The 26,449-nt window shown below is 37.6% G+C and overlaps 1 protein-coding gene across 2 annotated transcripts in view; it reads right to left on the bottom strand.

The window, feature by feature from the left end:
- Positions 1-26,449, bottom strand: part of RGL1 (ral guanine nucleotide dissociation stimulator like 1) — a 257,023-nt gene that overhangs the window by 155,391 nt on the left and 75,183 nt on the right. For both annotated transcript variants that reach the window (XM_058701132.1, XM_058701131.1), the window contains exon 2: positions 5,102-5,265. In XM_058701132.1, the coding sequence (XP_058557115.1) occupies positions 5,102-5,233 (132 nt within the window). In that variant the 5' untranslated portion in view covers positions 5,234-5,265. The remainder of the gene's footprint in view (positions 1-5,101; positions 5,266-26,449) is intronic.

Raw genomic sequence — 26,449 nt, forward strand, 5'->3', positions numbered from 1 at the left:
AACACACAGACTAACAGACAAAATCCAGGGCTGGCTCAAGAGAGAGAATCTACAGGAAATTCCACTGCATAAAACTAGGACCCCAAAATGTGATTCCCTCCACATTAAGGTGAACTAAGAAAGACATGCCCTCCATGACAGCACCAGGAAAATTACTTATCTTAAAATATGAATAGGGGCAGGGGTGGGTTGGGGAGGAGGGAATCATTTCCCCTTGGAACTAATACCACAAATATACTCATCCACAGGCTTCCATCCTGTATTCACATGGAGTAGTCTGAAAAACCTCAAGCTAAGAATTTACTTTAAAGTGACTTCTGGTTGGTAGTGTTCCCAGAAGTAAATGTAAATTCTCTATAGAGAAAATTCCCTTCATTCCAAGAAAAATGAATCCACAGTTGAAAACCATAAGACCCACAAAGAAACAAAACATCATGTGCAAAAGCCAACAGAAAGAACACATAGCATAACAAGACCCACATTTATCAGCATTGCCAACTCAGAATATTATATTTAATATTATTTTTATTATATTTAATATTGTTAAGAAACACTCCTCCATGAGTCTCTCATTTCTTCCTGGCTTGCTTTGTATGCCAAAAGATCAAGGCCTGGCTGATCTTTACCAGACCATTTTTCAGGCCTGTGTTTGCAGCCTACTGTCAACCTTAAAGGATAAGGTAATATCTCCCCCCCAGGAGAAACTGCAGGCTTATTCACTATCTACTATAAACTGGAAAGTTTCCCAAAGTCAGTGATCTTTTCCTAGAGAGGCAGTTACATAGGCCCTGCAGGAACTGCAACATAAGGAACCAAAACAAACATGTTGACATTCTGGCTACTGTTTCTTCTGTGCATAATAGTCTTTTGTCTCCGAGACAAGAGTCTCGTGTCTTTTTTCAGTATCTACACAACATTGGCAAGCTAACTTGCAAATACCATACAATTTCATAGCCTTTACAGTTCTTGACAAACAGTCTTTAAAAATAAAAAATATGAATAGAAAGCAAGACACTAAAAAAAATTACTAGAAAATTTTAAAAGAACAGAACAGAACTTCTAGAAGTAAAAAACAGAATAATTGAAATTTAAAATTCAGTGTTTGAGTTAAAGAGCAAATTAGATACAACTGAAAAAAGAATTAGTGCATTAAAAGAATTTAAAATTAATCAGAATACCACACAGAGAGAAAAAAAAGATAGCAACTCTAAGAGAGAGGTTAAGGGCCATAAGCAAAGAATGAGAAAAACAAACATAAATCTTGGAGTTACAGAAGTAGAATGAAGCAAAAACAATTGTTTATTTGAAAAGAAAATTACAGAGATCTTTTCAGACTGATGAAAGATAACACTCCACATATTTGGGAAGCCCTATGAATTCCAAGAAGTTAAATAAAAAGAAATTCTCACCTCAACACAGAAGAATGAAACTACAAAATAGCAAAAATGTGGAGAAGATTTAGATAGCTATAAAAGACATTATATCCAAAGGAATAAAAATTAGACTTTTAGCTAGTTTGCAACAGAAACAATGGAAGGCAGAGGACAATGGATTATTTGTAATGTACTTAAAGAAAGTAACCTAGAATTCTATACCCACCTAAACTTGCATTCTAAGAGTAGACTCCAAATAAAGGCATCTTCAGACAAAAAGAAAAAAGAAAAGAAAGACTTTTGCTATAGTTAGATTCTCAGAAAAGTAAACTCTAAAAAAAAAGAGAGAGGAAAAAGAAAAATTATCTAAGATGGAGTTGAGATATATCAAGAATTGATGAGTAAAAGAATGAGATTCTATTTTATAACAACTAGATTGAAAAAATTAAGAAATCTGACAATTGTAGAAGTTGGCAAGGATGTAGAATAAGATAAATGTTATACACTGCTGGTGGGAGTGTAAATTGGTACTTATTTGAAAGCAATATGGCAATAACTTGCAAAACAGAACTTGCACATACCCAACTACAAAATTCACCTAATAGATAATAACCTAGAAAGATTCTTACACATAGGGTACTCTTATACCATGGAACAGACATGTATAAGGATCTTCATAGCAAATTGTTCATAATGCCAAAAAACTAAATAATTAAAATGTCCATGAATGTAACTGTGAATAAATAACCCATTGTATAACCACATAATGGAATATTATTCAACAGTGAAAATTAATGAATTACTACTAAAATCTTAGAAACATGTGAGTGACAGAAGCGAGTCACCAAAGAAGTCAGATCTATATCATATATATAACACTATATAACTAGCTTACATAACTAAACAATATTATTTGGAGATACATATATATTCAATAAAAACATTTAAATAGCTAAAGAACAATCAAACATAGATTTCAAGAAAATAGTTATCTTTGCAGGGAAAGGAATCAAGGGGACAGTATTGGAAAAATCCACATACGAGTTAGTTGTGACCTCACAAGTGTTTGTTTTAATATCATACTCTATAACTTACATGTATATTATTTTGTAGATATCAAATATTACAATGTAAATAAATTAACATTTAGCAAAAAAAGAAAGGAAAAGAAAAAAACTCCCTTAATATTAGTTATGAAAATCTTACAGCAAAGTGGTATAGGATAAAATACTGGAAGAGTGGAAGAGTCAGAGTGAAATATTGAAACATGCCCTTTAAAGCTGATAATTAGACAAGATATTCACTAAATATAAAATGTTGATACTCCTAAATTAATCAACAAACTTATTTCAATCCCAATTGGGTTCCCAGCAGACTTTGCTTTTTCTTTATATTCTCAGAATTTGACAAGCTCATCCTAAATTCATATTGAAAATAGAAGTTCCAAAAACAGCCAACACAATTTTGAAGAGCAATAATTCAGTGGAGGGACATGTCCTATTAGATATCCATGTTTCCTTTAAAGCTAAAAGGCTGAGGCAGTATCACATCAGCAGAGAGAGAATGTAAAGAAACAGGATACATGAGAACATTGCAAACTAAAGAAGAAATTATGGATGTTCAAAAATGGTACTAGGATAATTAATTATCCGCATGGAAAAATTCATATTAAAACAAGAAGATCCCATTTCAAAACAATCAGATCAGCCAATATTTAAAGGTCTGATAATATCAGTAACTGGTGAGAATATGGAGCAAGGGGAATTCTCATATGCTGCTAGTGGGGATATAAACTCATGTCCTCGTCTTAGAAATCAATCTGATAATAACTAATAAAACTGAATATTTTCATACTTTATAATCCAGCAGGCCACTTGCAAATATCTATGCTAAATAAATGTATTCTACAACCTTGTATTGAAAAAAAATCCTAAAGATTAATAAGAGAATAAACAAACTTGATTCAATCAATAGAAAATAAAAAGCAGTAAAATGTGAATAAGTTAGAAATACATATATCAAGCACAGAAAACAGGTAAGACAGACACCAAATATTAAGTTTTAAAAAAAAAGCAAGCTATAAAAGTAGATACATAATATAAATCTTATACAAAACTTAAAAGATATAAATCAATACTACATATTGGATATGTGGATAACAGGTATATATTATATATATTGAAATATGCATAAGAATGATGAAAGCTTAATTCAGGAGAGGGATTACCTTGGGGAAAGGGGGAGAAGGATAAAATTGGGGGGCAGAGCCAGCCTTAGGGTGAGGCAAGCAAGGCACGTCAAAATATATAGACGCATCAATTTTCAAGTTTGCGCAAGTGCAGGACACAAACCTAAGAGTGAGTGCTTCCTTAAGTTTTGTGCCCTCAGCACCTCATTTATCTGACCATTGTCTTGGTCTTATTGGGTGGGATATGTAGAGACTTCAACTGCTCTCTGGGGAGTTTTATTCCTTAAAAAAAAAACACAAAACTTTTGGGCAGCTATCCCTACAGACAGGGTTTACATTTGCTTGGGCAGTATTCACATGCTTAAGACTGTAGTTGTTCTGTTACTTTCTTAAATTAGAACTGCCACAACATATGGATATTAAAGATGTGGATTCCAAACACACAAGTGCCATGAGGACTTGCTATAATGATTTCTCATGGAAGTTTCTTTTCTCCTTTACATAATAACCAGGAAAAAGACATGTGACTAAGCTTGGCAGTTGTAAGAATAAAGAGGGGGTGGGGAAAAGACTGGAATTTATACCAGGAATAGTACCCTGAGCAGCTCTTGCTGACTTGGCTCCTATCTTCTTTCCAAGCCTAGTTTCCTCCCTTCCTTCCTTCCTTCCTTCCTTCCTTCCTTCCTTCCTTCCTTCCTTCCTTCCTTCCTTTTCTTTCTTTCTTTCTTTCTTTCTTTCTTTCTTTCTTTCTTTCTTTCTTTCTTTCTTTCTTTCTTTCCTCCTTCTTCTCTTTCTTTCTTTCATGTTTTCTTTCCTTATTTTATTTTAATTGATTTTATTAAAGTTTATTTATTTATTTATGTTGAGAGAGAGACAGCACATGTCAGCAGGGGGAGGGGTAGAGAGAGGAGGAAACAGAGAGAATCCCAAGCAGGCTCGACACAGTCAACACAGAACCTGACATGGGGCTTGATCTCATGAATTGTGAGATCATAACCTGAGCTGAAATCAAGAGTTGGATGCTCAACTGACTGAACCATACAGGCACAGCTCCAAGTCTAGTTTACATCAACCTCTCATCAATTCTTTGAGCCTCCCAATACCTTCCAATAATTTCTCATTTTCCTTAAATTAGAGTTAATTTCTGTTGCCTGCAACCAGAGAGCCTTAACTGATACACTTAGCCTCATGCTGCCAAACAATGAATTGATATGATTCCACACATGATGATTGATCCTTAGGAATTAACTTTCTCACTATGATTTGATTTCCAATTTATGATTGGTGGGATTCTACAAGGAAAATGTCTACTTGGGTATTTGAAGCCCTGTCAGGGCCATGTTTTGGCTAAATCACTGTGGAGTTATTAATGTCCAAGAGACACACTCCTGACCTACCGTTCACTGGGCATCAGTGTGCCAATTGCCCCTGAATAAAACTTTGCCAAACTGGCCTGTGGTGTTGACTACATGAAGAATTAGAGTCTCAAGTCTAAGAAAATCCACCGTTGTACCAATTGAGTCATTTAGAGTTGCCTTACCTCCTCTGTCTTTAGAACTTCCCATATCCGCGCATGGTCCTCCACCAGCCAGTGTCCTGCACTCTCTCCCTTGGTGGAAAGTTTGAATTTAGACACCACTTGAGTAGGCTCTCCCACCGGTTTCTCCTCCATCTTGAAAGAGCCAGGCAGGAGGCATTACGGACCTGTGTGGAAGAATAAAGTGTGATCCAGGTTAAAGCATTAATTACCATAAAAGAAAGATACGAAGGCAAATTATCCTGCTTGATTTGTGGATAGCGAGACCACAGAAGACAGTGTCACAATAGGCATCAACTTTTACGGCCACTTTCATATTTTAAATATTCATTATTGCTATTTTAAAGCAGGCTTCTTGGGGGAGGGATGCTTTTTGAGAAAGGATGAAGTGATAGAAATTTTAGAGAAAAGTACAAAGCTTCATCTGCCCAGTAAACCTATTTGTCACTTTGCTCTGGCCCCCTCAGGATGGGGGATGGAAATGGGCAGGTGTAAGACAAGCCTGAGTGGAGTCTTTGTGTTTCCATGTCATGTATTGCACGTGGAAGAGACTCTGGTGTCAGAACTTTTCCTCTTCAAACATCTACTGAGTACTTGTTGATACGAGGCTCCGTGCTAGGCATACACAAGTAATTTGGTAGTTTTGCTCTGAACCTTAAGAAGCTTAATGTTTCAGGGCAGAAGAAGCTATAAACAAGTAATCACAATATGGTGTCTTACATCATAGTGTGATAAATGCCATAATCATCATCTTTTCCAACTGCAGTGGAAGCACGGAGAAGTATTCTCCTCAATATTTATTGACTACATCACCTTCCTGAGCCTCAGTTTCATCAGCAGTTGCTGTAAAGACAATATTTTAAAATTGACACCAATTCTATTCCGATTCTGTGTCTCCCTCTCTCTCTGCCCCTCCCCCGTTCATGCTCTGTCTCTCTCTGTCCCAAAAATAAATAAAAAACGTTGAAAAAAAAAATTTAAAAAAAAAAAAAAAAAAAAAGGGGCGCCTGGGTGGCGCAGTCGGTTAAGCGTCCGACTTCAGCCAGGTCACGATCTCGCGGTCCGTGAGTTCGAGCCCCGCGTCAGGCTCCGGGCTGATGGCTCGGAGCCTGGAGCCTGTTTCCGATTCTGTGTCTCCCTCTCTCTCTGCCCCTCCCCCGTTCATGCTCTGTCTCTCTCTGTCCCAAAAATAAATAAAAAACGTTGAAAAAAAAAAAAATTTAAAAAAAAAAAAAATTGACACCAATTCTATAAAGCCTAACTTCCTTGACCTCTTTCCACCCACCACTGGCTTGTTTGGAATCACATCATGCCTGCTGCGTGCCATCCTGTCCTAAGGAATCGCCTTGCCTCCATTCAAGTCCCACTGAATCTATCCTTCTCAGGATCCTTTTTTTTTTTTTTTTTAAGTGTATCTGATAAGGATGTTCCACCCACCTAAAACTTTTCCTAGAGAATAAAATCCCAACTCCTTACAATGGCAACCACAGAACTTTATGTCTGGCTTCCCCACTTCCCTTCTTCCGCCACACTCAGCTGCATCCTCAGCCACTGTTCCAGCCATTTGAAGATATGTATGGATCTCAAATATATCTAGTACCCTTAGCCTTTGTTTGTGACATCTCCTCCCACCCCTGCTCCAAGAGAATAAAGACCTTTCCTCCTTGGTTAGTCTCCCTATATACTTGGGACAGATTTCTATTGTGCCTCCTGTTACACTTTATTATATTTCTTTGCTTTCAACTCTATTTCTACCTTTTGGTCTTTTAAGCATCTTGACACCAGAGATGGTGTCATATATAAATACTAGACAGATGTTTGATGAATTCGCTAATTCAGTAAATCATGAGAATCCAGAGAAAATGAGACAACAGATCCAATATATTCAAATAACAGATGTGAAAGTCAAATGGCCTCTTTTCTTTCACTTTTTTATGGATTTAGTGGGCTGTATGCTCTTCATAAGGAAGAGCCACGTCTAACGTTCATCATGCATCCCCGAGCAGCTGATAGTGCAAGCTGAAATTGCTCATTAGTTAACGACAGACTAGTTTTCATGGAAATGTCTTCAAGGAATTAAGCATGTCTGCAAAAAGCAGGTCTTATGCTCACATAACCTACTGTCCAAATAAAAGTAAACAGAAATCGGCCTTGATAAGACGAGTAGGGTTGATTGACCAAGGATTTGAGAAAAGCATCTTCTGCAGTAGACTACTTCTCTGCCTCACATGCTCCACCTGGAAGCCATGGAAAGCAAGCCATCTGCTTGCAGAGAGGAGTGATGAGGAAACTGCTAACCAAAACCATCGTGTAATAACGTGGAAACACGGAGCACTGAATACAAACCTACTAGGAACCAGGAAACAAAAGCTTTGTAATTAATGAACAAAGTTCATCTGAGAGGATATGCTAATAAATGATGCTGACACATACATGCAAGGAAATAAACAAAGGAAAGTCATGTGGAGGTTTCAGTCCAAAAAAAGGAAATTAAAATAAACAAGCAAAATGGAAACAGGCCAGATAAGTAGGGAAGGAAATTCCATCATTGTTATTGGAGATAATACTGTAAACAACAAATAATAAATCAAAACAAAGTGGAAAAGCTACATAAAATGGCTTTGGCTGTATCCTTTGCATATCATGGAAACCTAAATGGACAAAACAGGCAAACTACAAAATCTCAGGGTGAACAATAGAACATCTGTAAGCGTAATGTATCCCAGTGACCCCATGGCTTTCACTCCACTGCTGCCCACAGCTGCTTTCTCATCGTTAGAGTGTGGGTGAGAGTTGGCAGATTTTCAGTGTCGGAGACTGAACTCTACTGTGTACTGACTTCCCACAGATTGTTTCCCAGATGCAATTCTGGGTTTTAAACCATTACAAAGCACTGGGTAACTGAGGATGGAAGCAGAGAGGCAGCCAGCTCCTAGGAGGCTCTCCAAGCATTTTGAGATCCTTCACCCCATCTGAGACTTGAGGTCTTTTCACCCATCCTCAGTATATCTCCTCACTCATTAAAAAAAAAAAAAAAAGACCATATATGCAACATATATTGAGCTCCCGTTGCACACCAGCCACAGTGCTAGGATTTTTTGCATTATCTCTACTCCATATAATAACCCTGTAAGATAGACTTCACCATTTTACGGCAATGAAAAATTAGATACAATGCATCTAATACACTGGTAGAAAGTCATAGAGTTCCTAAGTTTGTGCTTTCTCTCCTAGGCCACTTCAGCAGAACTTCAACCCTCACCCTCCACCCAACCATCACTGGTAGAATGAGACCTCCCTCTCCTGCCCTTTCCCCCGCGGATTAGAGTTAAAGTGTCAGTGTCTTAGCTAACTGGTCCAATGGTAGCCACTTAAGAGATGGTCACATCTGATGAGTACCCAGGTAAAAGTGGAAAAGATACAGAGAGGGAAACATCCTGGAAAAAAACAGATCATTCCTTTTTCTTCTTACTCCCATCCCAACTTCTTTTTTTATGAACTAATCTCTAAATCCAACATGGGGCTCCAATTCACAACCCTGAGATTAAGAGTCACAAGCTCTACCAACTGAGCCACTGGGCACCCCACCCCCATCTCAACTTCTGACCAGGGCAGGCTTTATAGGTGTGACCATGCTCAGAAGAGCCCTATGTTTGATTGAATGCTTTATCATTGCCTTGAGCCTTTTAATTTTTGGACAAAGAGCCCTACATTTTCATTTTGCACTAGGCCCCCAAATTATATAGACAATCATGCTGCTGATCCACCTTTTTCCTCTTCAAATCTAAAGTTCCACTCCATACCTTCTTTAAACAGTTCATACATTTATAGGTTTCCAATTTACCTAAAGTGAGCTGGAAGTCTGTAGAGTGGGGCCGTTTTTCACTAGAATTAAAACAAGAGGCATATGTAAACCCTCTACCTCTGACACGCTGCATATCTTAGAGTTGAACTCCTGCCTTCCTTTTAAAAACACATGGTCAAGGCTTACAAGCCACCTTCCATGCAAATACCACTAATATAAGCCATTCAATGATTAAGATGAAATCACTATAAACCTAAAGGCAGAATCTTCAATTCCACTTAATAGTTGGTCGAAAATATCATAAGCCTATGAGCTTTTTTGGAACTCAGTTTTGAAAAAGTGTCATCCTAAAATACTTGATACCCAAAACAAACAAAAAAATCTTTAAACCACTGGATGATGACATCACTCTAAGTTTGAGATGGAGTGGAGAAAAGCAGCTGTATGAATCTAAAGGCAAATATCTGGTCAGAGAGCAGAGAGAAGCAAAACTGAGCTGAAATTTTTAAAAAGAAAATTGCTGGAGCAATGCCTTTTCTAATTGTAAAAGGGTCATGACGGTAAACTGTCTCTACTTCATGAAACAGGAAAGTGAAATAAGAAGAGGGAAGACAAGTCTGGTGCAATGGAAGGCAGATGCTTTCACTTGGCGCTGAGAAACAATTTGCAGATGAGAAAAGCCATGTGAGGGTTCCAGAGGTCACTTTGCTTCAAATCCTAGAGCCCTAATTTTCCCACCAAAGCCAAAACACGTTGCGTTGTGTTGTGTTTTGTTTCGTTTTGTTTCCGGTTTGGTTAAATTCAAAGATCATTCTAACCAATACTTACAAATCATAGTTGTCTTACAAGAAATTGACAGCGGTTACAAGTTGGTGAAAATAACTTGTCATTATAATTATATAAATAATCAAAAAATAACCACATGATTATTATCAATGAGAAAGTAGGCATTTCCTTACATTAACTTCTTTACATTTTGTGCTTTTAAGGTCTGTATTTTTCCTTTAAAATATTTACTATACTATGCTTATAGTAAAATATAGATATAGTATGTAATACCACTTTTCCCATTCCTTCAAAAGTAATCACTGACTGGAGGTCATAACATTTTCTATGGTCATAACAAGGGACCCAGTTGATGGCTCCATATCCTAAACAGTCATTAAGTGCCAAAAGCAAATAAGCACCCCCTCAGCGGCTAATCTTAAAAACATAAATACTAAATGATAATCTAAAAACATAAAAATTCGCCATTACTAGTGTCTGTTCTCGCCATTTGATAAAAATTATCCGTATTTCTCATGGATACAAACTTTCTGAAGCATGGCTTTAAAAATAAGGGCTAGGGCATAATTTCACTGAAAGCTGTATTTATTTTACTAATCCCCTTGCCAGACTTTGTTTGATAAGTCAATCTCTACTTTATTGAATTTGACTTTCCCTCCTATCTCAGTAAATAATATATGAGACATCCCTCTAAACCATTATCTTTTTCCTTCCCTCTCTTCCTTACATATTTTTGGAAGGGAATATTCAGAACCTATTTAATATTCAGAACCTTACTGGAATGGTTTGGTGTTTCTAGCCTTTATCTATTAGGGCCCTGCTTCTCTTCTGCCCCTACAGATTCCTTCACAGGCATTAATAATACAGTATCTCTACTTTATTCCCTTTACACACATAAACCCTTGCTCTGCCTGAAGAAATCTTTTGATTTTGTAACTTGATTCAGATTTCTTCTAATCTTGAAAATGTCTGGTATTTGCCCTGTTCCAGTCTTTTCCCATGATTACTTGAGTTTCTGCTCTTTCTTTCCTCCTACTTCTCCTTTCTCCCATCTTCATTCTTCTTCCTAATGAGCTCATGACCTATCCAGATAAGACAGGTTTCTTTATCTGTGATTATCGCCAACTCTTCCACCTGAAAGTCTATGTATCAAGAACAGTCTTTGCATTTTAGTTTTATTTAAAGGGTTCAGAATGGCATAGTACCAAGTACACTGGAATTCTAGTCAGAAGACTGTTGTTCAAATCATAAGATTACAGTAAGTCCTCTACGTAATCCTTGGGCAAACCATTTCACTGTTCTCAGCCTCAGTTTCCTCATCTTTAACATGAATAAATAGACTATAAGACTGCTGAGACCTCCTACTGATATCAAATAAAGTACTCACCTCCCCCCAAATGTGGAAAACAAAACTAATATACATTGAAGTATTTTTCTAGAACTGAGGGATTTATACTATGACCAAACATAATGGTGGAAAGTTCTGATTTCTATGGGCCACTCACATATTATACTTATTCCTACATGATGCATGCATTCACCACTCAGAAGTCAAACAAACAGTATGATGTTATCATAGCCCCTTGGCATTCATGGATTTAACACCTGAGGTGTGACTCTTTAAGAACAACTCGAAATCCTCTGACATGTAGTCAACTCTAAGTTTGCTGAGGCTTTGTAAGGTTGATGTTTGGGTGAGCTCAACAATGCTTAGCATTCAAATCCTGGCTCGGTGGCAGACTTCTCTAATCATGATTGCTGTTGTGGTATTCATAAACTGGGGCATCCAAGAAGGTCTTAAAGGTACAGCCTTCCTAGTTGTGGGGTGCATCATAGTGGTCCTTTCCTTCTGAAAACACAGACAAAAGCATCTGTCTAGAATCTAGGATTTCCATGCAGAAATGGAAACTGGAGCACAGAGAGACACCAGACAGGAAGAACTCCAGGGAGCCATGGCATACAGAGATTTCTAGCGCTGAGCAGCATTCGTCCTGGGGAAGCAGGCACATCAGATTGCTTCAAAGGAATACTGAAGGTCGGTTGTGTTTGAAGGGACAGTTATGACAACGTATTAGAAGGGAAACAGGTCTTCGTTATCTCCTCCTCTCTGGAAAATCAAGAGCATTCTAGTCTCAATTAGGCAACTCACTTATATTCTGCATATTGCTTTCTTTTGCTCTTCTCAATTTACTCTGGTCTCCCCTGCAGGACTGCCAGCTCTTTGAGAGAAAAACTGGCCATAAATGCACCAGATTCCTTCAATGTTTTAAAAAAGCTCAATCACCCTTGCAAAAAAAATTTTTTTTATTTTCCTTCCATTAAGAAAAAAACACCACTTCACTGGAATAACAGTTTAAGCATTTACTATTATGATGTATTTTGGAACAAATGTCAATCATTGGGCAACCATTTTCAAAGGAATTTTAATTATGTGCTGTCTTACTGAATACTGAGCAAGGTTGCACAACACTCTGTGGAATCAGACATGACTTTCTCTGAGAGCAACTGTCTCTTGTTAAATGTAGAAAATTGAAGAAGTGCAAGACATTCCTGCTTCATTCAAGTTGATAGTTTTTAAAGGCTGGTCCAACTGTGCTTCAGGCTTGGTGTGCTACCCTCCGCCCCCCCCGCCCCGCCCCGACACATACACACACTGATAGTACTTGGCAGAAGTTTTTAATAATAATTCAGAAAAAAGAAAAAAAGAAAAACCCCAGACAGGGTTTGTACTACCCTTGTGAACCTCCCTGGAGAAATGCTGCTCTTTGCTCAGCAATTCCTGCTCAGCACAGAAAGCCGACACAAGGAAAACAGCTGGGCTCCCTTCCTGGTCTCCATTCAGTGTGGGCAGTCTGGAAACAGATCTGCAGAGGCAGACGTGGGGGAGGGAGGGAGCATACCTAAACAGAATAGAGGCTGAGATCATGAAGAATCCCTCAGCATTGTAAGAGAGACAGAGAGAATTCTAAGAGACTGAGTTTTTTATGGCCCGCGTTTTTAGGACAATAAAAGCTCAGCAATTATGTTGCTTGAAAGTTTAAAATAAGATGAAATCGTAAATCACATGACGGTCCCAAGCTCCAACATTTCACAATTCTGTGGACTCCAACTTCAACTGGCTGAATGCGGGCAAAATGCAAAAACCATCAGGGGAGCACCCCAGTCACAGGCTAATTTTTATCTTCGAGTCAAAGAAAGTCAGACTGATTCAGACCAGAGCCATCCTTTAGGTACCAATGGTACCAATAGCAATTCCACAGCAATGTGGCATTCACCATGCCGGGCACAGGGCTTGCACACAAGCATCTGTTCACCCTAAGAACAACGTAGGGAAAGCTCAGATCCCAAGAGTTTAAGGAACAAGCCCTAGAGTTTCTGTCAAGCTGTCCTGCTCCCAGAGCTGTGTCTTTACTGCTGTACAGACAGCCACACTTGAATCGTTAATATTCCACTTACAAAACCATGTCAGGTAAATGGTGAAAAACCTGAATTCCCAGGAATCTGAGGTCTTGAAAGGATGCAGAGTAATGCAAAAATCTGAAGATACAACATTCAGGGAAGGAAGTCTGTTGAGTTTATCAGTTAACACACAAAATCATTTTAACTGACTTCCAAGTAGATTGGCCTTTCCACATCTCAGGTTAAAGAGCAGTCTGTTCTCAATCTTTTACTTTACCAAAAACAGAAGTCTAATCTATTTAATTACAGTCACTTTACTAGGCTATAGGATAATGTCAGGTCCCGATGGGGCAGGGGTGGGGGGAGGGCGGGAAATCTCTTTCAAGAAAACACTTCTGGGAGAGGCATGCACAGTGAACTGGCACTAGGCCAATCCTTATTCTCTTTCTCAGTCTCTAAGCAGCAAGGACACCATGACTTTTACATATACCATATATTCTTTCTTTTTCCCATATATTCTTAATTACAACTTTTCTTTCATTAGATCAGATAACATCTTGCCCCACACAGATGACTCTGATTAGTTTCACATAGCAATAGTTAAATCTAGTTGGTACTGCTAAATACCCAGACACCAATTTGCTAGACTAACTAGGTACAAGAAGCTTTATAATCAGGGCAGCATCTTCATTTTCATCTAACTATGTTGTTCCTTCCCTGATCTTGACCTCTTAAATTGGCATAAATACCCATAAGTGATGCTAAGACCAAAGGAATGGGTCCAGTGTTCATCCAGCATGGGAGAGGGAGGGATCTGTGTGCCTTGTGTTAGGGAGAGTTCTCCCACTGGTTCGCATTTTTTACTTTCTTCCCAGCTTTTTTGATCTGTACCCACGATATAACATGGTAAACCTATCCCATGTGGGATCAAAAACTCAATGACCCAGATGTACACAGAAACATTAAAGAGACAATGGCATGGAGGAGAAACCACTAGAGATGTTGCTTCCTGAGTCTTGGCTCTTGCATAGATCTTGTGGGCTTATCCCCTGGTGACCCGTGTGCCTTGAGCAAACACAACAAAAAGTCAAAGCCATATCTTATAGAATTCTAAGAAACCTTCCCCAAAGGCTTGAGCTTGCCATGGCATAATGACATTTTCATCAGTAAATACAGCTACGTTGGTCATGGTTCATGCATATTGGAAAAGATGCCATCGTTACTTTCAATAATTTTCATTCAATATTTTCAACTGTTTTCAAATAGTCTTTTAGCAAACTCTATGAGGACACTCAACTTCTCTATTTCTTCCGTGGTGTATATTGTGTGTGTGTGTGTGCTTGTTTGCTTTTGTTTTTTGTTTTTTGTTTCTGTCTCATGTCAAGCTCTGTAAATTTACACCATAGACAAATAGTCCTGCATTTGTGTGTGTATGTGTTGGCCGAGAGGCATCTATTGAATTAAGTCATTAAGTCATTAAGGATAGAACCCTCACATTATTTTGCAGTGAAACAACAGATCTTAAGCCTAGATGAGACAACTGAAAACCAAATCCCAAACAAATTTCCAAACATAGTTGAAAACGGCTCTGCATAGCAACGAGTCAGGAGTATTTTCAACTCAGCCTGCAGAGAAGGCCTTGCTGGAATGGATTAAATAGTCACTGAATTCGAACCTACTTTTTCTTTAAAATTGCAAATATTCCTAGCACAGCCAAGCCTGGATTTCTCATCAGGACTGCAGAATAGCACCAGCCACCCGTCACAGTCTTTTCAAAGGCTGCATGAAATGCCTTGTATACATCTGCAGGGTTTCTGTGTTTGATCCCAGATTACGTTTTCGCTGAGGTTAAGGGTTAGAGCCTTGACAGATGTGGCCGTGGTCTGATTGGCCCATTTTGTCAGCCCTTTTACATACACATACAGCATGTGATAGCCAAATTTGTGAAACGTCTCCATTTTGATACCAACAAATGAGGGGTGGAAGGAATGTGGGGCTTGAGAACTCCGTCAGGTGTCGATTTTCATGTCAGAGCCACTATGAAATCCACGGCAGCACCTGTCTGAGGAAAAATAGGATCATTTCGTTCTGTGTCACCATTTCATTCCAACTGGATTGTAGTTTCTTTTTTTTTTTTTTCTTTTCTTTTTTCCTTCTTAAACTTTCACAGGACTTTTTTCTCATTGCCTTCCTCCATTTTTTTTTTTTCATTGCCACAGCTTGACCTTGCTATCTCCAATAAACCACAATAGGAACAGAATGAGATTGCGTCTTGGATTCAGACCTCTTACCACAATAGCAATTGTGCAAATATACTTAGCATCCCTGGCGTCCTAGCTGAGGGGTCAATGGGCCAATGCGACTTACTGCAGTGAGATGGCAAACTTCCAGGGAATATGAGGGTCAAGTTGCTTCAACCCCACTTGACATCATGCTACCCAAAGGAGGAGAAGGGAAGTTCCTACCATTTTATTTAGCTATAGACTAATCATTGTGCCAGGTGTGTATGAGGCAGGGACACAAAAGATAAATAAACATATGTGTTCCTTCTATCGGCCTACATGCTGGGCCTTCTTAATCCAAACCACTGCAAAGTCTATAATCATATGAAGAGAAAAAGAAATATTTTGGGACACCTGGGTGGCTCAGTCAGTTAAGCATCTGACTCTTGATTTCAGCTCCACTGTTTGTAAGATGGACCCCCGTGTCAGGCTCTGAACTGGCAGCCTGCTTAGGATTCTCTCTCTCTCTCTCTCTCTCTCTCTCTCAACTTCTCCCTCTCCCTCTGCCCCTCCCCTGCTCACATGTGTGCACCCATTCTCTCTTTTTCCCTCTCTCAAAATAAATAAATAAACATTGTTTTTAATATTTCAAAATGATAGGCTACATCTCACTGATACATTTCAAAATGAAAGGATAAGTGTCAGACATGCACAAGTGTGTTACAGCAAGAGCTCTGGGAGTTGAGTATTAATTCCCCATTAGAGGACACTGACACTCAGCAAAGTTGAGTGAACTGGCCAACATCACACAACAAAATGCAAATTTGAAAACAGATCTGTCTGACTCAGAATACAGCTTCCCTTTCCATTCTGTCATGGCCTTTCAAAAATTCCACAGAACTGTGGCCCTGTTAAATCTCGGCCTCGTGACTTCAATGCTTAAAGAGAAATACTAACTCTTTGCACTCAGGTAGCAGAGGAAGAGCTAAGAGGGGTATCTGAAATTTATGTTTCCTTATCTACGCTTCCTTATCTACCAGGCCGAGAATTAGCTTCTTCCTCCCTCCTTTTGTGTCCACTTTGCCAACTCTTCCACTTTCTCATGTGGCCCCAGCACTGCCCTTCCAGGGCTAACTAAACAATTATTTCCCTATATTTAAAAACGGGCAGTGCTTTGGACTCTGTGTCTCCCTCTCTCCCTGCCCCTCCCCTGCTCACGCTCTGTCACTGTCTCTCAAAAAAATAAAATAAAGCATTAAAAAAAATTTTTTTAAAAAGTGGCAGAAAACAGAAGCAAAAAATTGACATTGTCAGTTCTTTTGCTTCTTATGCACATATGTAAATTCTTCTACAAATGTATGGTGATCTGTAAGTCTAAGTTTTTTTTTGTTAAGACTCTCTTTAGAATAACATATGGAACCTATTACAGTACTCACTGACTCCTTCATTTTTGCTTCTGCTCTGGAGGGTGATGGGTTTAGGATTTACAGCTCAAGTAAATGCCATTCTTGGGTCCATTGCCCCAATTTGATTGCGGTTGACATTGATTCTGGATACCAGAGAGATTTTAATGGCTAACTTTATTGTAGACTGAACAAATGATTTACATGCCAGTGAAGCTTAAGCTGGCTCAGAATCTCAACTTCTGTATGCTTACTCCATATCTACACTTCAGTCTGGACCACAAGACAATCTGGTGTGTTCGTCTTTTATTCTTTTGTGTGGCCTACAAAGGAACCCCAAGCTAGTTACTTTAGAAGTATAACATCTTGAGAAGGCTGAAGTATAGTGAAATCAGTCCAAATAATTTTGAGGTCTTACTTGGGAAATCAGTGCACTGATCAAGTCAGTCTAGAAATCTGTCAACAGGCTGCCTGGGTGAAGGTTGATTAAATCTGTCTCCCTCTGTTTCCTTGCCACAGACCTCCAGAGTTGTTTAGATTCTACTCCAGTTCCTACTGGACCAATTCATCAAGAATAAGTGCTGTATTCCCTAAATTAAAATCTGGCAACACTAGCCTTCCACGTATAACAGGCTGTCATAGCTGGTCTCACATAACCAAAAAGGAAATTGAAATAGAAAGGCAGGACTTTAGATACACTCAAGGAACACATTAGCAGTGACATCAATTTTAAATATAAGAGTCCCTGAGGCTTTAGTTTGAGCCACTGAGCCAATCTAACACTCTCCTTTTTCCCACCCTTACCTCAGGGAGAAGTGGGAGTGAAGAAAATAAACTATACTCCTTCATGATCCTCTCTGCGGGGCCAGACCTTGTACACACTTTCCTCTGGGTCCAGCTTGGGACTTCTAGTAGACAGCCCCTGTCTCTCTGTCTCAGCCAGTTTGTAATGGGGAAGTTAATTTGCATCACAGGCAAATTTTGTGCCAAAACAGTTAAAATCTTGCTCTATTTAAATTATAATGACCTTCTAGGGCTATGCACACAGATATTGAGAAAGTTTCACAATGTTACTCATAGCGAGTAATGAAACGACTTATATACCTGTTCCAAAAAGAAAAAAAAAAAGATCCAGAAAGAAAGAAGGAAAGAAGGATCAGTGAGATCCCCCAAGGTGAGAAAGATCCACCCCTTCTCTAGTCCACGATGCTCCTGGTGAGCCTGACAAGAGCAACTGCACGCACCCCACTTATTACCCAAGACTATGCACTGATGTGCAGAAAAAAAATTACAATTCGATTTATATGTTTATCTCATCTTGTCTTTGTTTTTCCATTTTGCACATGTTCTATAATACATAGAAATGTTAGAATAGTAGTGCATACATACAATTTATAAGTAATTGTATACATACTGAAGGCTATTCAAAAATATTGCACTGAGAACATATTCGAAATCACTGCCTTCCACAAATACAGCATCTGCTTCCATACCCTGAACTACTGTAATAGCCATTTAAGTTTTTTGTGTCCTAGGAAAGGTTTGCCTCTGCGAAGGTTACAAAATTTCTTTTAGAAGTTTTATAGTTTTAGCAATTACATTTCGGATTATGATCCAGTTGAAGTTAATCTTTGTGTGTGATAAACTAACAGTTGGCGTCTTTGTTGAAAATCAGTTGACCATACAGACAGGAGTCTACTTTTGGACCCTTTATTGTGTTTCATTGATCTATGTGCCTGAACTTACACCAATAACACACTGTCTTGATTAACCTTAGCTTTATAGTAGGTGTTGAAATGAGTAAGTGTAAATCCTCTAACTTTATTCTTCATTTCCAAAATTGTTTTGGTTATTCTAGGCATTTAGATTTTCATATAAATTTTAGAATCAGCTTGGAAATTTCTACAAGAAAGCCTGCTGGGATTTTTATTGGGATTTCATTGAATCTATAACTCAATTTGGAGAGAAGTGACATTTTAATAATACCGACTCTATAGCAATACTGATTTTACTAGGATTTCATTGAATCTAAAAATCAATTTGGAGAGAATTGAAAGTATAACAATACTAAGTCTTCCCAGCTATAAACATAGTAAATCAATCCATTTAGGTTTTAATTTCTCACAGAAATATTTCTAGGTTTTTTATTATTATTTTTTTTGTTTGTTATTTATTTTTGAGAGAGAGACAGAATGAGGGCAGGGGAGGGGGAGAGAGAAGGGGAGACACAGAATCCGAAGCAGGCTCCAGGCTGTGAGCTGTCAGCACAGAGCCTGACACAGGGCTTGAACCCACGAACTGCGAGATCATGACCTGAGCTGAAGTCGGACATATAACCAACTGAGCCACCCAGGCGCCCCAGTATTTCTAGTTTTCAGCATAGAGGTTTCACATATTTCATGTTTTTGGATGCTACTGCAAATGATAGTGTCTTATTTTTTATTCCAATTTCTACTTGTTCATTGCTAATACACAGAAATGCAATTGATTTTATATCCTGAGATCCTGCTAAAATTACTTATTATTCTAGCAGGGTTTTTTTGCAGATTAGTGAGGATTTGCAGCATGCTTGATCATGTCATCCACGAACACAGATAGTTCTACTTGCTGCTTTCTAAATTATGTAGCTTTTATTTCTTTTCCTTGTCTTATTGCACTGGTAAGAATGCCCAGTACAATGTTGACTAGAAGTAAAGAGAGTGAATGAACATCCTTATCTTGTTCTTGATCTCAGGGACAATCATTCAGGTTCCACCAGTAATATGTTAGCAATAATTTGGGTTTTTTTAACAGCTTTATTGAGATATAATTCACATCCCACAAAATTCAACCATTTAAAGTACACAATTCATGGGTGCCTGGGTGGCTCAGTCAGTTAAGCATCTGACTTCAGTTCAGGTAAAGATCTCATGGTTCGTGGGATCGAGCTCCATGTCAAGCTCTATGCTGACAGCTCAGAGCCTGGAGCCTGCTTCAGATTCTGTGTCTCCCTCTCTCTTTCTCTGCCCCTCTCCTGCTCATGCTCTCTCTCTCTCTCTCTCTGTCTCACAAAAATAAATAAAATGTTAAAAAGCTAAATCAAAATAAAGTACACAATTCAACAGCTTTAGTATATTCATAGAGGTGTGCAATCATCAGACTTTCATCAGACTATGGAGGTTCCTTTTTATTCCTGGTTTGATGGGAGATTATTATTATGAATGGATGTTGAATTTTTTCAAATGCTTTTCTTGCATTGATTGAAATGACATAGAGTTTTTCTCCTCTATTGTAGTAATAAGATGAGCTAAATTAATTTTTAATGTCAGTCAACCTTGTATTCCTGGGATAAATACCATTTAGTCATGATGTATTATGCTTTTTACATATTTCATTTTTGGTTTGCTAACATTTTGCTAAAGATTTGTGATTCATTTTCATGAGGGATATTGGTCAGTAGTTTTCTTGTAATGTTTTTGTCTGGCATTGATATCAGGATAATGCAAGCCCCATAAAATGAGATGAGAATTATTTCTCCTGCTATATTTTCAAGACAACTTTATGTATGATTGGTGGATTTTCTACATTGGAAGGTCGATGCAATTCACCAGTTAAGTCATCTGGGCCCACAAATTTCTTTCTGGGAAGGTTTCTGATTGTGAATTAATGTCTTTAATTGATATTCAGATTTCCTATCGGTTTCTGAAATAATTTTGCTTTTCAAAGAATTTATCCATTTTATACAAGTTGTGCTCTCTGGCATCAAGTTGTTTATAATATCCCATTAGTTACCCTTTTAATGTGTGTCAAATCTTAGAGATACCCTCCTTTTCACTACTGATATTGGTAATATTGGTGTCCTTTTTGTTTCTTGATCAGTATAGCCAGAGGTTTACTCATTATGTTGATCTTTTCAAAGAATCAACTTTTGATTTCATTGATGTTCTTTATTATGTTTTTGTTTTCTATTTCATTGTATTATTATTTGTTTCCTGGTGATTTGGGGCTTAATTTGCTCCCATATCTCTATCTTTTAAAATTTTTTTTAATATTTATTTATTTTTGAGAGAGAGAGAGAGACAGAGTGTGAGCAAGGGAGGGGCAGAGAGAGAGGGAGACACAGAATCTGAAGCAGGCTTCAGGCTCCGAGCTGTCAGCACAGAGCCCAACATGGGCCTTGAACTCATAAAACATGAGATCATGACCTGAGCCAAAGTTGGACGCTTAACTGACTGAGCCACCCAGGCACCCCTCCTATATTTCTGTCTTAAGATGGAAGCTCAGACTATTGCTCTTAGAGTTCTATCCTTTTGTAATATAAGCTTTTAAATCTATAGATTTCCCTTTAAGATTCATTTCACTAGATAATGCAAGTTATCTTTACAGTTCAGCCCAAAATATCTTCCAGCTTTTGTGTAATTTCTTCTTTGAACTATGTATTATTTAAAATCATGCTGCTTAATTTCCAAATGTTTTGAGATTTTCCAGGTATCTTTCTATTACTTATTTCTAATTTAATTTATTGTGATCAGAGAACATACTACATACGATTTCAATCATTTAAAATTTCTGGAGACTTTTTAATGACTGAGCATATGGTCTATCTTGGTAAATGTTCCATGGGTATTAGAAAAGAATGTGTATTTTGTGTTTGCTGTGTGGAATGTTCTATAAATGTCAATTAGTCCACACTGATTAAAATGTCATTTAAATCTTCCATATCCCTGTTTGTTTTCCATCTGCTTTTTCTATCAATTACTGAAAAGAGTGCTGAAAACTGCAACTATAATTGTAGATTTGTCTTTTTCTTTTTTCAGACCTATTGGTGTTTCACACATTTTGAAGTCAGTTATTAGGTGGATAAACATTTAGAATTGTTATGCCTTCTTAACTGACCCCTTTATCATTGTAAAACATCCCTGGTAATATTCCTATTCTGAAGTCTATTTTTTCTATTAATGTAGCTAAAATACCTTTATCTTTTCCCAACTTTTCCTTTTAAATCTGTGTCTTTATATAGAAACAAATTTGTATAATTGGGGGTTTTACCATCTAATCTAACAATCTGGCTTTTTGTTGCAAAATTTTCACCATTTACATTTAATGAAATTACTGATATGATTGTGTTTAAATCCACCATCTTGTTATTATTTAGCTATTTATCTCATCCATTCTTTGTTTTTCTTCTCATCTTCCTGCTTTCTTTTTCTATCTTTTAATTCCATTTTATCACCACTGTTGGTTTGTTTAACTATATCTCTTTATTTTCTAAAAGTTCATCCAGGATTTACAATATGCACCCTTATCTTATTTCTGTCTATCTTAAAATAATATCATACTGGCTCATATACAATGTAAGAATACTATGAAAATATACCTCCATTTCCCTATCTTGTCCTTTATGCTACTGTCATACATTTTGCTTTTTCATGTTATAAATCCCAAATACATTATTATTATTGCTTGAGGCAGTTAATTATCTTTTAAGAAATTTTTAAATAATAAAAAAAACTTCTTGATATTTACCCCCACATTTTCATATTCCTTTATGTAGATTCACATTTTCTGCAGGTATCATTTTCCTTCTGCCTGAAGAACTATATATGGTATCTTGTAGTGCAGATCTGCTGGCCACAAACTCCTATAGCTTCTTTTGTCTGAAAAAAGCTTTTATTTTATCTTCATGTTTTACAGGTATTTTCACTGGGTCTATAATTCTAGGTTGACAAAATTCTGTCCAGCACTTTAAGAATATACAGTATCTTCTGACTTGCATAATTTCTGAAGAAACGTCTATTAAAATTCTTTTTAAAATTTATTTATTTATTTATTGAGGTGGGGGGGAGAGAGAGCGCACATGAGCAGGGCACAGGTAAAGAAAGAGGGAAACAGAGATCCCAAAGAGACCCCATGCCACCAGCACAGAGGCTGATACAGGGCTCAAACCCACAAACTGTGAGATCATGACCTCAGCCAAAACCAAGAGTTGGTCGCTTAACTGACTGAGCCACCCAGGCTCCCCAAGTCTATTGTAATTCTTATCTTTTGTTTCTCTACATATAATGTCTCGTTTCCCTCTATCTACCTTAAGATTTTTCTCAGAAACAGTAGTATGCTGTGGTTTGATTATGAGGTTCTTGGTGTGGTTTTTGTAGTATGTATTTTGCTTGTGTATGTTTGCTGAGTTCCTCTGATCTATTAGTTTATAATTTTCATAAAATTTAGAAAATATTTGGTAATTATTTCCTTAAATACTATTTCTGTTCTTTTTTTCTCCTCTCTTGCTTTCATAATTCTAGTTTACATGTTAATCAATTTGGTATTTCCCCACAGGTCTGTTTTTCTTAATCCTTTTTATCTCTGTATGTAAGTTTCATTTTGGATAAGTTCCATTGCTAGGTCTTAAAGAGGTTCTATTACTTTCTCTTCAACTTCATTTATCTTTTGTTTAATGTCATGTCTGTTCTACTGGTAATCCCTTTATCAAATAAAATTTTCATTTCAGATAAAAGTCGCCTTTAGTTCCTTTTCATGTTTTCCTTCTTTCCGTATCATGTCTGTATTTTCAATTTAATCATTGATCCTATTGGGTGTATTTATAATACCTGTTTCATGTTTTTGTCTGCTAGTTTTATTATCCATCATTTTTAAGCTCGTTGATATTAATTGACTTTTCTCCTGCTTTTTTGTGTGTCTTGCAACTTTTTTTTTAGATGCTAAACATTACAAATTTTGCATTGTTGAGTGCTAGGTTTCGTTTAATTCCTTTTAAAAATGTTGGACACTGCTCTGTCAGGAAATTAAGTCTCTTGTGGATTAGTTTGATTCTTTTCATGCTCATTTTTAAGCTTTTTTAGTGTGAGTCTAGGTTATCCTTTATTCTGTGATATTTTAGCCTCCCAACTAACACTCAAGTTTTACAAGGTCTCTACTAAATGTTCTACATATGGAATAAGGTCTCTCTACTCGTGTTGATAAAAACTCAAATTATTCTTGGTCCTTTGTGACCTCTACAATCGTTCAGCTTACATATACCTAAAAATGTTTCATTGCCAAAAGTTTCACCCTACACTTATTCAGATTTCTGTTTAGTCAAAGACTCGAGGGGACCCATGTTTAGATTTCTGGTGCTCTTTCTTATCATAGCTCCCTCCCTTCCAATATTCTGCCTTAGAAATTCTGGGTGCTTCATTGCCTCTTAGCCTTTTGGCTAAGATCAAGTGTAGTACAAATTCTGGCTGCTTCAGCCCACCTGAAATCTCTGTCTTCTCAATTCAGCAAACTGCAGGGTTCTGTTTGGTAGGTTTTTTTTAGCACTTCATCTGATAGTATTCAACAACCTAATGTTTTTGCTCTTGGGAAATTTGTCTGACCATCAGTCTCAGTTTCTCTAATATTTCATCATCACTGCTGATCTTTTCTCCTTGTACCATGCCCAATAACCTCTTCTCTTTCTGGCTCTTTCCACTTCTCTAAAATGTAGAGATAGTTTTCATACTAGAGTACTACATAGAAGATTTCCAATGACACTAGATGTCTTTCTAAAAAATAGACTCCTCCTTCAAGATTCATCATAATTAGGAAAAAATATTCTACACTGTCTTTATTTTTATTGGAGATGGGCGATTCTTCTTCCCAATCCCCTATGCCCCACACTCCTTCAACAAGATCATCACCGCCACTAGTATACAACTAGTCCCAGCCTGCACATAGGTTAATATACAAACTCTTTTCTATAACACCGGTTGCTTAGAACTTGAAATGCATTTTTTAGACATGTTAGAGACTTTTTTAAATGGTTTGTTATATGTTAGAAATTCTGTGCAGGATCTATACCAACTCAGGGAGAAATCTTTCTAAGAGAGAAAATAGCTAAGCATGTTCTGAGCACAACTTAATGACTATGGCTTCCACCTGTTCTCTTTTCCCACAAATATTGAGATGCTGCCTCATGAGCACAAAGACCATGGTGTCCTGACATACTTAAACATGATAAAAGCCATTTATGAAAAGCCCACAACTAACATCATCCTCAATGGGGAAAAACTGAGAGCTTTTTCCCTGAGATCAGAAACACGACAGGGATGTCCACTGTCACCGCTGTTGTTTAACATAGTGTTGGAAGTGCTAGCATCAGCAATCAGACAACAAAAGGAAATCAAAGGCATCAAAATTGGCAAAGGTGAAGTTAAGCTTTCACTTTTTGCAGATGACATGCTATTATACACGGAAAGTCCGATAGACTCCACCAGAAGTCTGCTAGAACTAATACATGAATTTAGCAAAGTTACAGGATACAAAATCAATGTACAGAAATCAGTTCCATTCTTATACACTAATAATGAAGCAACAGAAAAACAAATAAAGAAACTTATCCCATTCATAATTGCACCAAGAAGCATAAAATACCTAGGAATAAATCTAACCAAAGATGTAAAAGATCTGTATGCTGAAAACTATAGAAAGCTTATGAAGGAAATTGAAGAAGATATAAAGAAATGGAAAAACATTCCGTGCTCATGGATTGGAAGAATAAATATTGTCAAAATGTCAATACTACCCAAAGCTATCTACACATTCAATGCAATCCCAATCAAAATTGCACCAGCATTCTTCTCGAAGCTAGAACAAGCAATCCTAAAATTCATATGGAACCACAAAAGGCCCCGAATAGCCAAGGTAATTTTGAAGAAGAAGACCAAAGCAGGAAGCATCACAATCCCAGAGTTTAGCCTCTACTACAAAGCTGTAATCATCAAGACAGCATGGTATTGGCACAAAAACAGACATAGACCAATGGAATAGAATAGAAACCCCAGAACTAGACCCACAAAAGTATGGTCAACTAATCTTTGACAAAGCAGGAAAGAATATCCAATGGAAAAAAAGACAGTCTCTTTAACAAATGGTGCTGGGAGAACTGGACAGCAACATGCAGAAAGTTGAAACTAGACCACTTTCTCACACCATTCACAAAAATAAACTCAAAATGGATAAAGGACCTGAATGTGAGACCAGAAAGCATCAAAACCCTAGAGGAGAAAGCAGGAAAAGACCTCTCTGACCTCAGCCATCGCAATTTCTTACTTGACACATCCCCAAAGGCAAGGGAATTAAAAGCAAAAATGAACTATTGGGACCTCATGAAGATAAAAAGCTCCTGCACAGCAAAGGAAACAGTCAACAAAATAAAAGGCAACCAATGGAATGGGAAAAGATATTTGCAAATGACATATCGGACAAAGGGCTAGTATCCAAAATCTATAAAGACCTCACCAAACTCCACACCCAAAAAACAAATAATCCAGTGAAGAAATGGGCAGAAAACATGAATAGACACTTCTCGAAAGAAGACATCCAGATGGCCAACAGGCACATGAAAGAGGCTCAGTGTCGCTCCTCATCAGGGAAATACAAATCAAAACCACACTCAGATATCACCTCACACCAGTCAGAGTGGCCAAAATGAACAAATCAGGAGACTATAGATGCTGGAGAGGATGTGGAGAAACGGGAACCCTCTTGCTCTGTTGGTGGGAATGCAAACTGGTGCAGCCGCTCTGGAAAACAGTGTGGAGGTTCCTCAAAAAATCAAAAATAGACCTACCCTATGACCCAGCAGTAACACTGCTAGGAATTTACCCAAGGAATACAGGAGTACTGATGCATAAGGGGCACTTGTACCCCAATGTTTATAGCAGCACTCTCAACAATAGCCAAATTATGGAAAGAGCCTAAATGTCCATCAACTGATGAA

This window comes from Neofelis nebulosa, chromosome 15, assembly GCF_028018385.1.
Source record: "Neofelis nebulosa isolate mNeoNeb1 chromosome 15, mNeoNeb1.pri, whole genome shotgun sequence".
Taxonomy (NCBI): domain Eukaryota; kingdom Metazoa; phylum Chordata; class Mammalia; order Carnivora; family Felidae; genus Neofelis; species Neofelis nebulosa.